Source organism: Callithrix jacchus, chromosome 14 (assembly GCF_049354715.1).
Source record: "Callithrix jacchus isolate 240 chromosome 14, calJac240_pri, whole genome shotgun sequence".
NCBI lineage: Eukaryota > Metazoa > Chordata > Mammalia > Primates > Cebidae > Callithrix > Callithrix jacchus.
In genome coordinates, this window is record NC_133515.1 from 60,385,446 (window position 1) to 60,401,580 (window position 16,135).

The 16,135-nt window shown below is 36.8% G+C and overlaps 1 protein-coding gene and 1 pseudogene across 3 annotated transcripts in view; one reads left to right on the forward strand and one right to left on the reverse strand.

The window, feature by feature from the left end:
• ACYP2 (acylphosphatase 2) overlaps positions 1 to 16,135 on the reverse strand; it is a 199,011-nt gene that overhangs the window by 168,526 nt on the left and 14,350 nt on the right. For both annotated transcript variants that reach the window (XM_008980708.5, XM_017964335.4), the window contains exons 2-3: positions 11,392 to 11,408; positions 8,134 to 8,243 (exon numbers count right to left, since the gene is read on the reverse strand). In XM_008980708.5, coding sequence (XP_008978956.2) covers positions 8,134 to 8,243; positions 11,392 to 11,408 — 127 coding nt within the window. The remainder of the gene's footprint in view (positions 1 to 8,133; positions 8,244 to 11,391; positions 11,409 to 16,135) is intronic.
• On the forward strand, positions 505 to 1,159 carry LOC100403855 (small ribosomal subunit protein eS7 pseudogene; annotated as a pseudogene). Its single transcript, XR_013526620.1, has one exon. The product of XR_013526620.1 is annotated as a small ribosomal subunit protein eS7 pseudogene (transcript).

Below are 16,135 nucleotides of genomic sequence, written 5' to 3' on the forward strand. Positions count from 1 at the left end.
ATGATTAAAACTAAAATAAATAATAGTAAATTCAGAAGAATAAAATCAATTGTTACAAATCACTGTTAGACTAAATAAGAAATTAATTGTATACATAAACCAATTATTGCACTAAATGTGAAAAGCCTAAATTTTGCCATTAAAAGAGAGAAACTTTCAAACTGTTTAAAAATAAAAACATAGCTATATGTTGTTTATGAAAAAGATCCTTAAAATGATCAAGCAAAAAATGAAAATACAGCAATAGCACAAAAATATAGCTGGACATATAAAAAAGAAAGAAAAATAGCAATGTAGAAATTTAATTTAAAGACATTAAATGTATAAAGAAAAACACTATATAATGAAAAGGATACTTTATAAAGATTATATAAGTTATAAAACTGTATATATCAAAACACAGCAACAACAAAAAAATTTTAAACTAAATCGCAATGATAATTTGATAAAAGTACAATTATACAGAAAGATTTCAATATGCCTCTTTTAAAACAAACAGATAGCTTCCTAAGTCGGCACTCGCCAAGGAGAAAGCCATGTTCAGTTCGAGCGCCAAGATCGTGAAGCCCAATGGCGAGAAGCCAGACGAGTTCGAGTCCGGCATCTCCCAGGCTCTTCTGGAGCTGGAGATGAACTCGGACCTCAAGGCTCAGCTCAGGGAGCTGAATATTACGGCAGCCAAGGAAATTGAAGTTGGTGGTGGCCGGAAAGCTATCATAATCTTTGTTCCTGTTCCTCAACTAAAATCTTTCCAGAAAATCCAAGTCCGGCTGGTACGCGAATTGGAGAAAAAGTTCAGTGGGAAGCATGTTGTCTTTATTGCCCAGAGGAGAATTCTGCCTAAACCAACTCGAAAAAGCCGTACAAAAAATAAACAAAAGCGTCCCAGGAGCCGTACACTGACAGCTGTGCACGATGCAGTCCTTGAGGACCTGGTCTTCCCAAGTGAAATTGTGGGCAAGAGAATCCGCATGAAACTGGATGACAGCCGGCTCATAAAGGTTCATTTGGACAAAGCACAGCAGAACAATGTGGAACACAAGGTTGAAACTTTTTCTGGTGTCTATAAGAAGCTCACGGGCAAGGATGTTAATTTTGAATTCCCAGAGTTTCAATTGTAAACAGAATGACTAAATAAAAAATATATTCGCAGTAAAAAATAAAAATAAAAATAAAACAAACAGATATAGTTGTCTAAAAAATAGTGGAATTAAATAACATAATCAACAGGTTCAAACATATGTATATGGAAATTTTATATGCCTCAGAAAGAGGATATTTCAGCATTTTTCCAGTTCTCTTTTACAGCAAACTGTTGAGTGCTTCCCTAGCAGACATTCTCTATCTTCCTTCTTGATGCCAAATTTCACCTGCTAGGAGAAAAGCTAAAAATGTGGGATACTCCCTTCCCTAATACCACTTGAAGCCAGGGAGTAGGGCTGAGACCTAGTTCTGTCCAGTCGGACCTATAGGAAAATTGGCTGGGTCTTAAGAAAGAATTTCTTCCCTGAGAAGAGAGAATCATTGGATGGAAAAGCCTCATCTTCTCTCTGCCTTTGAATGTGATTCTGCAAGGGTGTGCAGGACTTGCAAACAAGCAGAAGGGAAAGCCAAGCAGAGAAACTAACCTCAGAGTTCTTTTTTTTTTTTTTTGAGATGGAGTTTCGCTCTTGTTACCCAGGCTGGAGTGCAATGGCACGATCTTGGCTCACTGCAACCTCCGTCTCCTGGGTTCAGGCAATTCTCCTGCCTCAGCCTCCTGAGTAGTTGGAATTACAGGCATGTGCCACCATGCCCAGCCAATTTTTTGTATTTTTAGTAGAGAGGGGGTTTCACCATATTGACCAGGATGGTCTCGATCTCTTGACCTCATGATCCACCCACCTCAGCCTCCCAAAGTGCTGGGATTACAGGCGTGAGCCACTGCGCCCGGCCCTCAGAGTTCTAATATAACTGAGCCACTGAACCAACTCCAGGACAGCTTGCCCTAGCCTTTTTGGAAAGTGGGAAAAATCAGTTCCTTCATTCAAGCACTTTCATCAGGTATCCTGTTACTTGCAGCCTAAAGCATCCTAATTGAATAATAGTCCCAACTGATCAATCCAAAATACATCATGTTATTTATCACAAGGATTTAACAAAAAATTTTAAGTAGAAATCTTCTAGACCTCATTCTCAGATTATAATCAAATAAAAATGGAAATAAATAATAAAAGATGACTTTAAAATTTAACTGAGAATTTTACAAACACATACTTAGAATCCCATTAGTTACAGTATAGTTCAAATAAAAAATGAAATTACAAACTATCCAGAAAGCAATGAAAGGAAAATTTTCTACCAAAACCAATGGAAAAAGAAAAAGCTGTATTCAGGAGAAAATGTGTAATCACCTTCATTATTAACTTTAAAAAAACCTAAAAACAAAGGCAACTGGACTCATGTTGAAGACTTAGAGGAGCCACAAAGAGAGAAAGAAGAGGAAATTAATAAAGATGGAAGTTGAAATGTAAAATCCCCCCAAAATATGATCAATAACCCTAAAACCTATTTTTTAAAAAATATACCAATAAAATAGATAAATTCTGTCAGAGCCTGATTAAGGAAAAAGGAGAAGAAATGAAGTTATACAAGATTAGGAATTTTTAAAGGAGATATAAGCCCAGATACAAAAGAGATTTTTTTTTTTTTTTTTTTGAGACGGAGTCTTGCTCTGTCACCCAGGCTGAAGTGTAATGGCATGATCTCGACTCACTGCAACCTCTACCTCCTGGGTTCAAGCAATTCTCTTGCCTCAGCCTCCCTTGTAGCTGGATTACAGGCAAGTGCCACCACACCAGCTAATTTTTATATATATTTTTAGAGACAGGGTTTTACCATGTTGGCCAGGCTAGTAATCTGCCCACCTCCCAAAGTGCTGAAATTACAGGTGTGAGCCACTGTGCCTGGCCAAGATTCTTAAAATTATAAAATTTATCACAACAAATTTGAAAGCCTAGAAAAACTGCATAATTTCTTAACAAAATAAGGAATCCAAGAACATCTGAAAAATTCAACTATATAAGTTACTTTGGGAGGCTGAGGCAGAAGGATTGTTTGAGCTCAGAAGTTTGAGACCAGCCTGGGATACATAATGAGACCTCGTCTCCACAAAAAAGTTTTAAAAAATTAGCTGGGCATGCTGGTGTGTGCCTGTGGTCCTGGCTATTTGTGTGGCTGAAATGGAAGCATCACTTAAACCCAGCAGATCAAGGCTGCAGTGAGCTGTGATTGTGCCACTGCACTCCACTCGAGTGACAGAGCAAAACCTTTTCTCAAAAAACAAACAAAAGCAAATATACCGATTACCACAGAGTAGACTGAAAAGATGGTTAAAGGTCAACATTGAGAAGGCAGCAGGACCAGGTGATTTCCTAACTTGTTTCCACTAACCTAAGAACAGTAATTCTGATATTTTAGTTATTCCAGAATGAAGGGAAGGATGGAAAACTTCCTAATATGTTTTATGAAGCCAACAAAACCTTAAAATCAAAACATGATAGAGTAACAAAAAAAAAAAAACCTTGCCTGACTTATATATATTTACAAAAGTTCTAAATAAAATATTGGCAAGCAATACTTGACAATTCAGCAATAATTCAAAAGAATAACACATTGAAACAAATCAGAGCTTAATTCAAGGAATGCAAGAGTGAAATTCAATGTAATAAAGTATATTTACCTAAAACCAATAGCAAACATCTTTCTACTAGGTGAGACAATACAACTATTTCAAATAAAATCAGAACCCAAACAGGCATGCCTGCTATTGCTATTATTATTCAACATTGTCATGGCAGGTCTGACAAATGAAGTCACTGAAAAAAAAAAAAAGATATACCATTTTTACTAATTGCATAACTGTATTTATTTTTTTTAAACCCAATAGACAACTAATAGAATTAATAAGAATATTTGATAAGGTAATACTATGGTATATAACAAATATATAAAAGTAATTAGGGATTCCATATTTAAGTATGAGCAACTAGAAACATAAATGGGAATGAAATCCATACATAATAGTGAAAAAGTCATTAAGATACTTAGAAACAAACTTAGCAAGAAAAGCACAAAAAAACCTATAAAAAGAAAACTATAAAATCATATTGAATGATAAACTTTTAAATCTAAGCAAATGGAACAACATCTGTATGTTCTTAAATGGGAAGATTTAATATAATAAAATTGTCACTTTTTTTTTTTTTTTTTGAGACAGACTACTCCTGTTGCTCAGACTGGAGTGCATTGACACAGTCTTGCAACCTCTGCTCCCAGACTCAAGTGATTCTCCTGCCTCAGCCTCCCAAGGAGCTGGGACTACAGGCATATGCCACCACCCCCGGCTAATCTTTGTATTTTTTGTAGAGACAGGATCTTGCTGTGTTGGCCAGGCTGGTCTCGAACTCCTGACTTCAACTGGTCCACCTGCCTCAGCCTCCCAAAGTGCTGGGATTACAGGCATGAGCCACTGCACCAGGTCAAAACATTACATCTCTTAATATCACAAGAATGTCAAGTTAAAAACCAAATACAATAATGGGATCCCAAAACATAAAATGGGCATTAGGTAAAAATTGAAATCTAAATACAGTAGGGATTTTAGTTAATACTAACGTATCCATTTGGTCCATTAATTGTTAACATTATGTATCATATTAATGTAAAATGTTGATAGTAGGAAAACTGTGTGAGGAGTATATGGAAGCTCCCTGTACTATCTTCACAATTTTTCTGTAAATCTAAAACTGTTCTAAAAAGTAAAGCTTATTTTTGTAATCCAAGCACTTTGGGACGCCAAGGCAGGAGGGTCATTTGAAGTTAAGAGTTCTATGCCAGCCTGACCAACATAGTAAGACACTATCTCTATTTTAAAAAAAGAAAAAATACAAAAATTAGCCAGCATGCGCACTCAGGAGTTTGAGGCGGGAACGTCACTTGAGCCCAGGAGGTCAAAGCTGCAGTGAGCCTAGATCAGACCACTGCACTTCAGCCTCAGAGACAGAGCAAGACTCTTGTCTCAAAAAAGAAAAACATAAAATTTATTTTAAAAGCATATGTGTGAGACAATCAGGTAAGTTTTTTTTTTTTTTTTAATAAACAGAATTCCAGTTAAATGGGTAAAAGTATCTTTCTTAAAGTTTAGGGAGAAAACGAATGCCCAATAAAGCAAATAAAAGAACAGTGAGAGGAAATAAACTATAGAGATACTATAATTAAATCAATATGGTATACTGATACAGGAACAGAGAAATAGATCAGTGGAACAGAATAGAGAATTCAGAAACAAAATCCAGTTTATATGAGATTTGAATATATGACAAAAAATATATTTCAGTGCAATGGGGGAAAGAGTGATTACTTAGTAAGTAGTGCTGGGACAACTGGCTGTTCAGCTGGTAGAAAATAGTTGGCCCAATAGCTCATATTATAAATAAAAAACAAATTCCAGATGGAGTAAATGGTTAAATGTAACAAATAGAGCATCAAGTTAGAAGAAAACCTAGGTGACAACACTTACAATCTGTTTCTTAACCAGACAGAAAAAATTGCCATTTTTGAGTTAATAAAAATGAAAAAAATTTGTGTTGCAAAGCTATCACAGATGAATCTAATAGGCAAATGATAGATTTGGGAAAATACCTGTAAAAGTGGTAACAGATGACGGGTTAGTAACCATGAACAATATACAAAGAGATTTTAAAAATTGGCAAGAGACAAGCAATGATAGAAAAATGGGTAAAGGATGTGAAAAGGGAGTTCGTGAGAACAAATCCACAGACATAAGCATAGAGATGCTTCAACTAACTAGTAATTAGAGAAATGCAAATTACAGGAAAAAAATAATAATCACTTACAACCAATCAGATAAAAGGAAAAATACAGAGCACAGTACCAGTTGCTGACAGGATGAGGAGAAAAAAAAAATAAATTGTTTACAGCTGTTTTGTAAAGCAGTCTGACAAATACTTTTACATTAAAAATACACAGACACTTCAACCAACAAATCACACTCCTGGGAATCAATGCAATAAACATAAAATCACCAATAAAATTTTTATTGCAGCATTGCTGTTACTGCAAAACACAACAAACAAAAAACTGAGTTCCCAGCAATAAGGTAATAATACTTCTATATATTGTGGAATATTAAGCAGCCAATAAAAAGAATGAATCAGAGCTACACCATTTAACTTGGAAGGATTTTCCTGGATGTATCTTTGAGTGAAAAAGTAAGATGCAGAGATCCCACCACGATCCCATTTTTAAAAAGCAAATATTGACCAAACCCACAAATGTGTGTGTGAGAGAGAGAGAGAGAATGTGAACATGGAGACAAGCAGAATAATACACACTAGCTTGCTAACTTGGGTTACTTAAGAAGGGTGGTGGAGAATACAGGGATTGAATAGAAAACATGAGCACAATGGATGAAACTATTTCATTTATGTTAAGCAAATTAATCAAAGACCCTCTACAATGTGGATTAGGAATGTAATATGATTGGTATAAGCTTCTATCTTCCACATAGTCCCCAGTTTTTAAACATTATTATTTTTTTTTCTAGGCTCCTTCGAATCATGGGACATAGTCTCCATTTTAAAACTTTCTCACAATCATTTGGCATTTTCTCTTCCATTGAACTATCAGTTCTGTACAATAAAATTCCCAAAATATCTTGTACATTTTGTGACAATTCTACTTACAAATATTGTTTTTCATTAACAGTCACCCCACAGTTTATGAAACTAAATTTTTGGACCCCCACTTTTCAATCTGAGGTGTAGTTTTACACATAATCACAAGTACATACCTAAATATTAGAAAATTAGAAAAAATAAGGAGTGGGTAATTATATATTTGCTCTTGACAGAAATGTCCAGAAAATGAAAATATAAATTGTGGAAAAATATGCACAAAGTCTTCTATTTCAGTAAAAACCAGAAAAACCTTAATTACAAATGCATACTTAACTATTTTTAAGTGAAAGAGAAAGCTGTGGAAAGCATTTCTTGTCACAGGTTACATAAAGGGGAGGGAAATAGAGAGGAAAGCACACATTACTAGTTTTGCCTTTATACATCTCAGTGTTATATGACTTCACTTATTACCATAAGCAAAAAACTATTGCTTTTGAAATCTGAGAATATTAAGTAATGAAAACAAAGATAAACTGCAAACAATCAAATAAATTGAGTATTACTTAGTACCTATCTCATAAGATCTGTTGTGAAGATTACGTGAGATAATCCATGTAAGGTGCTTGGCATATTGCCCAACATGTACATGATCAATAAATATTAGCTGTTTTTAATTAAAAAAAAAAAAAAAGACTATAGAGAGCAGTGAAAATTACAAAGCTGAAAATACCAGGCTTTTGAAAACGACAATGTGTACACAAGGCACTTTTTCCCATATTACTGAATCTGGCCTCTTTTGGACTTCAAGGATTCATATTTTGGTAACCATCCAGCTCATTAAACACATTCTCAATGGCAGGAAAAGTAAAATTACAATTAGATAAATAAGGCACTTAACAATAAAAAGGAGATGACAATCTTTTTGCCTTGAAGGGTACCCTAAGAACTTCACAAACCATCCTAAGGCATTATGCATCAGTTGCAACACTTCAAATGAGAACTACTTGGGCCGTGGACATCTCCCTAACCCTGGAGGAGATGCAACAGGACATACAGATTGGAGAGTGATGCAACAACCCTTCTTGAGGCCAGCCCAAGTGGGACATTCATTCCTAGACACAGAATGCTACTCCCAACTCTGAGAGTTTCTCCACAGGCCTACCTAAAAATATAACAGTTTGATTGTAATCTACAAACAAAATCTGGTACATCAATACTATTCTTACTGCCCAATGAAACATTAAAATAGCCTCATAAGGCGGGTGCAGTGGCTCACACCTATAGTCCCAGCCACTTGGGAGGCTGAGGGGGGCGATCAGAGGCTGGAAAGCAGAGGAACTAGTGAGCTGAGATTGTGCCACTGCACTACAGCCTGGGCAAGACCAGGTTTTAAAAAAATAAAAAAGAGCAGCCTCATAAATGTCATGTACAAGTTACTAATTTTATTACTCACATGGAATTGACTTTGTCTTCCGGCCCCTGCACTTGGCCTGTCACAGTGCCTTTGCTGGTATTCTTCACCCAGCCAACCACCCCTATCTTCTTAGCTTCATCTTCGGTATACTGATTTCAGAAAAAAACAAGAAAAATAAAGCATCAAAAGTCTAAATTCACAACATACTTGATTCTAACATCCAAAAAATGCTAACCTAATAATCATTTTTTGGTAGGCTATGCCAACAATTGTATACATGACCTACAGTTAACAATTCTATTTATAAGAACCTTCACTTAAATTGTATCTTTTGTTAAATTCTACTTTCAGTAAAAACAAGTACATGATGAAAAAATAAGCTGAGAGTGAGAATTATTTCAGAAACAATTTCCATGATGTATTTTTGGATATATAAAATTTAGCTGCATTGCCCTCAAGATTGCTAACACTAAATTGCATTGTTTACCTGGTTTCCAAATGATAATCAATCCAAAATTCTCTATCACTGAGGAAAAAAAATCCAATTATAATCAACATAAGGTATTGATAAGCAGAAATAGAGACTAAAACACTTCGAAATTTCCAGTAAAAATGAAGGAAAATCATCTTAATAAAAAAATTAAAACAATCCCATTAAAAAGTAGGCAAGGACACAGTTCTCAAAAGTATACATGTGGCCAAGAAGCATATAAAAAACAGTTCAATATCACCGATCATTAGAGAAATGCAAATCAAAACCGCAATGAGATACCTTCTCACACCAGACAGAATGGCTATTAAAAAATCAAAAAATAACAGATGCTGGCCAGATTGTACAGAAGAGGGAATGCTTATAAACTGTTGGTGGGAGTGTAAATTGGCCAAATCACTGCGGAAAGCAGTGTGGCAATTCCTCAAAGAGCTAAAAATGGAACTACCATTCAAACCAGCAATCCCATTATTGGATATATACCCAAAAGAATACAAATTGTTCCATCATAAAGAAACATGCCTACATATGTTCAATGCAGCAGTATTTACAATAGCCAAGACATGGAATCAACCTAAATACCCATCAGTGGTAGACTGGACAAAGACAATGTGGTACATATACACCATGGAATACCATGCAGCCTTAAAAAAGAAATGAGATAATGGCCTTTGCAGAAATATGAATGGAGCTGGAGGACATTATCCTTAGCAAACTAACACAGGAATAGAAAACCAAATACCACATGTTCTCATGTATAAATGGGAGCTAAATTATGAGAATATGTGGACACAAAGAGGGAAACAGACACTGGGGCCTACCTGAGGGTGGAGGATGGGAGGAGGGAGAGGAGCAGAAAAAAATAACTATTGGGTACTAGGCTTAGTACCTGGGTCATGAAACACTTTGTACAATAAACCCCTATGACACGAGTTTACCTATAACAAACCTATACATGTACCCCTGAACCTAAAATAAGTTTTCTTTTTAAAAAAAGAAACAAAATTAAACTAGCAAGAACACTAGCATAAGCATGTTGGTTTGCAGGGTTATTGTAAGATTACAATTCTGATGTTTTCTGTCGGCTCTGGACTTGGCACAGGAATGTTATAATTGTCTACGGGTAAATTTATCTCTCCTATTATTAATAGTCTTTTTAAAATTCCTTTTTCTAGCTCCAAATTCAGTTATACCATGTAAGTAGTAACATTTTGATTTTGAATTATTTTAACAATAGCATCCTAAAATTCCTGTTGATTCAGTCTCCTAGAACTTTTTTTGTGGGGGATGGAGTTTCACTCTTATCACCCAGTCTGGAGTGCAGTGGTGTGATCTCGACTCACTGCAACCTCTGTCTCCCAAATTCAAGTGATTCTCCTGCGTCAGCCTCCTGAGTAGCTGGGATTACAGGCGTCCACCACCACGCCCAGCTAATTTTTGTATTTTTAGTGGAGATGGGGTTTCACCATGTTGGTCAGGCTGGTCTCGAACTCCTGACCTCAGGTGATCCATCTACCTTGGCTTCCAAAAGTGTTGGGATTACAGGCATAAGCCAACACATTTGGCCTTAGAACTTTTCAAAAGCATACTCTTCTCCTGTATGGAGGCCAGGATGATCAACATCTCTACATCCCACATCCCCAACTGTATGAAACAACACACATCAAAATGGTAACAGCTAAGACTGTTGTAAGTGGTAGCCCTGAAAATAAGTCACTTTCTTAATAGATAATAATGAAAAAGGAGACGACCTGAATTTTGGGGGATGGGGCTGCCTCATAATACGGAGACTTTACTGACAGGAACATATTGGAGCCCTCAAAGGTTTGGAACCAGGGACCTAATGTAGTGACCCAGCTCAGATAGTAGGTGAAAGAAAATGTATGCCACATTTAACTTGTAGGAAAGGAGTACTTAAAAAAATTAAAAATTTAAAACCATCATGGAGCCAGGCATGGTGGTTCATGCCTATAATCCCAGCACTTTTTGGGAGGCTAAGACAGGAGATCAGGAGTTCAAGACCAGCCCAGGCAACATGGTGAAATGCAGTCTCTACTAAAAATAAACAAAATTAGCCAGGTCCAGTGTGGTGGCTCACAGCTGTAATTCCAGCTCTCTGGGAGGCTGAGGTGCATGGATCACTTGAGGCTAGGAGTTCAAGACCAGCCTGGCCAACACGGTGAAAGGCCATCTCTACTAAAAATAAAAAAGTAGCTGGACGTGGTGGTGGGCACCTGTAATCCCAGCTACTTGGGAGGCTGAGGCAGGAGAATTGCTTGAGCCTGGGAGGCAGAGGCTGCAGTGAGCCGAAATCACACCACTGCACTACAGCCTGGGCAACAGAGTGAGACTCTGTCTCAAAAATAAATAAATAAATAAATAAATAATTGCAACATGGAGCTTAAACTGCTAAATCCTGGGAACCACTTCCTTATGCAACATTTAGCGTGTTTTGTTTTGCAATGCACCATGTGTCCCTTTGCCTACAGGATTTCTTCCATCCAGAACATGTGGAAAATCCCATACTTGGTATTCAATACACCTAATCAAAGCATTTAATTAAAACACCCCAAGAGAGGTTCTTTTGAATGTAGAAGTGTTAAGTAAATATTAAGAAGGGTAAAATGTTTCAGCATTAATAAATACCTCAATCAGTAATTTTAAATAAATACATATATTTCTTCATTTACTCCCCAAGGACAGGGAGTAAACAGTAGACTAGCACTGAATAGAAACTGCCCTATCTCTATAATTGGGAATAACAGTGGGGAAAAAAAGGAAAAATAATAAAGATAGTATTGACTTACCATTCTGAAGCAAACACCTGTACAAAAGAAAAATTAAAAAATATCGTCAGCTTGTCTCCCTTAAAAAGTTACAAATTTTCTGACTTCACTTTTATCTAGGTAGTCCCCATTTATCCTTGGTTTCACCTTCTCAGTTTTACTTAACCCTCAATCAACTGTGGTCCTATAATATTAAACTAAAATTCCAGAAATGAACAATTCATAAGTTTTAAATGGAACACCTTTCTGAGTAGCATAGTGAAATCGCATGCTGTCCCACCCATGAATCATGCCTTTGTCCAGCAGATCCATACCGTAGACACTCCCTGCCCATTGGTCATAAGTAGCCCTCTTGGTTATCAGATCGACTGACTTGGTGGTACTGCAGTGCTTGTGTTCAAGTCACCCTTATTTTACTTAATGATGACCCCCAAAGCACAAGAGTAGTGATGATGGCAAATGTGCCAAAGAGAAACCATAATGTGCTTCCTTTAAGCGAAAAGGTGAAAGTTCTCAACTTAATAAGGAAAGAAAAAAATTGTATGCTGACGCTGCTAAGATCTAAATTAAAAATAAATTCTGTCCATGAAACTGTGAGGAAGAAAAAAGAAATTTGTGCTAGTTTTCCTGTTACACCTCAAACTGTAAAAGTTATAGCCACAGTGTGTGCTAAATGCTCAGGATATACAGGGTTCTATACTACCCACAGTTTCAGACATCCACTTGGGTTATTGGACTGGATTCCCCGAGAAGAAGGGGGAATTGTTGTATTTATTAAATGGTAAGTACATAAAATAAATAAAATGTTTAATATATGAAAGTATTTTTAAAAATTAGTTTCTTTTAAAATGAAAAGAGAAAGGAAGACTTTTTGGAGAAAAATAGTAATATTCTGAATCCAAAGTATAATAAAATGCTGAACTGCATACTCATTCTATTTTTAAATGCTAAATAAAACAATGCTTATTACAGATACAGTTGAGTATATTCGGCACAAAATTTAGCTGTACTCAACTTTTAAGATATCTTCTTAACATATAAGGACTAAAGGCAAATTTTATTTCTAGTTATGTAACCAATGAAACTTGTATCATGAAATGATATGCTTGACCATAACTTGGCTTCTGAAGCCTCAGTTCTTTTATTTACTTATTTACTTACTTACTTATTTATTTATTTTAGAGACAGGATCTTACTCTGTGCCCAGGCTGGAATACAGTGGTGCAATCATAGCTCCCTGCACCCTCGAACTCCTGGGCTCAAGGGATACTCCTGCCTCACCTTCTGAGTAGCTCAGACTACAGGCATAAGCCACTCTGCCTGACCCTGAAGCCTCAGTTCTAAAGGAAATGTACTTAAATGTAAATGATTCTTGGAATCTCTATAGTGTAGATTACATTACGTTCACACTTCAAACCATGTAGATTGGGAAGTATTGTTGGTCTTGGTTACGTTTTCCCTATCTAGATCAATAAGCTGTTCTATGCTGGCCAACTATGATGGTATCTTATATTTTGCTTACCCAGCCTGCAAAACTATGGAAGCATGTATTGTTTTGCAATGCAAATCAAAAAACCTCTGTCTGACCTCATCTCAGACAGAGGTCAAGAATACTATGGAAGTTCATACCTTGGGGTGTTTGGAACCAAACATTGATACATAAAGAACTGGGTCCTAAAGTGGGGGTAACACAAGAGGCAAGCTAGTTCCAAATTATCAGAGATATGCATTTATGATATGGGACCCGTTTAGGGAAAGGGAAGGCCTTCGTACATCTCTCCTGGGAATTGCAGCAATGACCCTAAGTAACAGATCTCAAGTCATTCCTGCAAATTGCCATTTGGAAAACTCTTGATCCAAAAGGATGAATTAGAACAGGCTTCTCTGGAATAGATATGCCCCACATGGGAGCTCCTACTTGAGAGTTGATTAAAATAGGCCTATGTTTTAAAGAAACATCAGGAATGTATCAGGTGCAGAAATTCAGAGCTTGTTAGTACCTATTGTAACTTAGTTTTAATTTCTACCTAGATAGAACACATTTGGAAATTTGCTTGCTAGTACTCAAGAAGCCAAATGACAGAAAGAAAAAAAAAAAGCTTAAGTTTAGAGGAGACGGCATAGCAATTAAAAACCATTGGGAATGGATAAACAGCTATGATGGATCCACACAATGGAATACCATGCAGCTGCAGCAATGAAAGGGAATAAACCGTGAATACAAGCAACAACATGTATGAATCACCAATGCATTATGCTAAGTAAAAGAAGCCAGACTCACAGATACTGTGTAATTCTACTTTGTGGAAAAGGCAAAACTATAAGGACAGAAAATTGATTATCAGTTGCCAAGGGCCAGGAGTAGAGGGGACAGTGCTACAATGGGAGGATGGAGATCTTTGGGTTGACGGGACTGTTCTATATTTCAATTGTGGTGATGATTACATGCATGTATGCATTTGTTAAAAATTAATTGGGGCAGGCGTGGTGGCTGATGCCTGTAATCCCAGCACTTCAGGAGGCCAAGGCAATCAGATCACCTGAGGTGTTCAAGACCAGCCTGGCCAACATGCTGAAATCCCGTCTTTACAAAAATACAAAAATTAGCCAGGCATGATGGCAGGTGCCTGTAATCCCAGCTACTCGGGAGGCTGAGGCATGAGACTCACTTGAACACAGGAGATGCAAGTTGTAGTGAGCCGAGATCATACCACTGCACTCCAGCCTGGGCGACAGAGCGAGACTCTGCCTCAAAAAAAAAATGTTCTTTCAATTGTACACTATAAAATGTGGTTGCTTAATTTATATTCTATCTCAATTGAAAAATAATCAGAAAAAAATACATTGGTAAGTCACATTGGTAACTCACAGAGTTCAAAAGGTATTGATTCTATATACAACAATTGAGCCTGGGTAACAGGATACAGAAGAAAGGACCAGTGGCTTAGATATTTTGTGTAGTTTTATAAGCAGATTTATAATTTCCTGATTTATAATATCCCGATGGTAGCATACTGTGGCACCAAACAAATCTGAAGGAAAAAGCAGCAGCCAAGCAATAAAGACAGGATAGTATCACAAATGGAATTTTTATAGGGCTACAAAAATGTTTCAAAAGATAGATGTTTAATGTAGAGGAATGATGGGTGGAAAGTATTGATCTGAAAGAGAATCAGAAAGGCAATCTGTTATATAGATGGAGGGAAAGACACTACCTAGTCGTTATAAAAGGAAATGGCAGAAAATTCCAGAAACTTCAGGTCACACAGACCATGTAGAAGAGAGAGAAAACAGGAGAGAAGACAGGCTGCCCTGTGCAGGCAAAAGCGTGCAGTCTTTTTATCATAAGAGTAAGGGGATCCCAGAACACAGTAAGACACTGACAAGGTAAGGAGACTGAAGGTTTTGGTCAAAGCTGTATTGTGTCTGAGTTCCTCGACAGCTAACAGTCCCGAGTATTAGCATTATGAAAAGAAAAAGCACATGCAAAGGCAGTAAACAGAAATTAGAAACACGTGGTCCATCTCTTTCCCATTTAAAGAGTGGCCCATCAAACAGCAACACCTGAGAGGTTTTTTTTTAGAAAAATAAATTCTTGGACCTCTCCTCAAACCTATAAGGAACCAAAACTCTACAGGTGGAGCCCAGTAATCTGGTTTTCATGTGCTTTCCAGGTGATTCTTATGCCCACTAAAGTTTAGAGCTGATGGCTGACTCCCCCTTAAAGAAAGGTCTAAGAGAGATTTGAAAGAATTTATATTTCAGGTCAATAATTGCGTCACAAAGGAGAAAATTACAATCTTGTAGGGTACCACCACAGATCTGATGCATGCTCCGTCACACTGTTCAAGCTGGTGTTGGTAATAACTCAGGTATTTGCATGACATTGTTGCCTCACCTTTTTTTCACAAGTCAGAAGTACTACATGATAGAAACCATGGATGATAAAAAGGCAAAACTCCCTCCTGCACTCTAAAGGGACCTGATGTTGGTGCAGCCTAGGCAGCCTGTCATGTAGATTTCTCCTTTCATCTGTACCGCTTACTACTAGAAATACTGGAGCTGCCCAAAGAGGGAAACTGACAACATGCCCCTCAGTGAAGAACAATGTCCTTTCAACATTAAGGAATCTTGAGCAGCCCTTCCACCATCTATTCACTGATGATGACAAAGACCATTAGCTTATGGTGATGGGGTTTGAGAAAATTTTTAAAGTGGAATCAAACACAGATATTCCACTATGTGTTGCAGTGTTATGGAAATTACCTACTCCAATTTATTAATGTAATATTTTATTCACACAAACATAATCTAAGAATTAGTTAATTCAGATACATTTAACAGACACACAGTTAAACGTTGATTATTCATTTAACATTTTTCCGTTGTCTAATTTTTCTTTTTTTGTTCTTAGTTTCAATTGTCTAATTTTATAAGACACAGTCTGCATCTAAGAGATTACGATCTAGTGGGAAAGATGGACAAATAAACTGGCAATTAAAATAATGGACAATTTGAAGCTGTAAAATGCATAAACCTAGATACAAATTAGAGTTTATAGTACAGCCACATGACAGACAATCAATCATTCCTGGGTGATTTTAGGGCAGGTTTGTTGAAAAACTGGTCTTAGAACTGAGACTTCAATGATGAGAAAAATTAGTAAGATGAGAATAGAACAACATTACAGATAGAAGAGCATGTTCAAAGACCTGAGGTTTGAGATCAGGGCATGTCTGGACACCACACATAGTTAATATTCAAA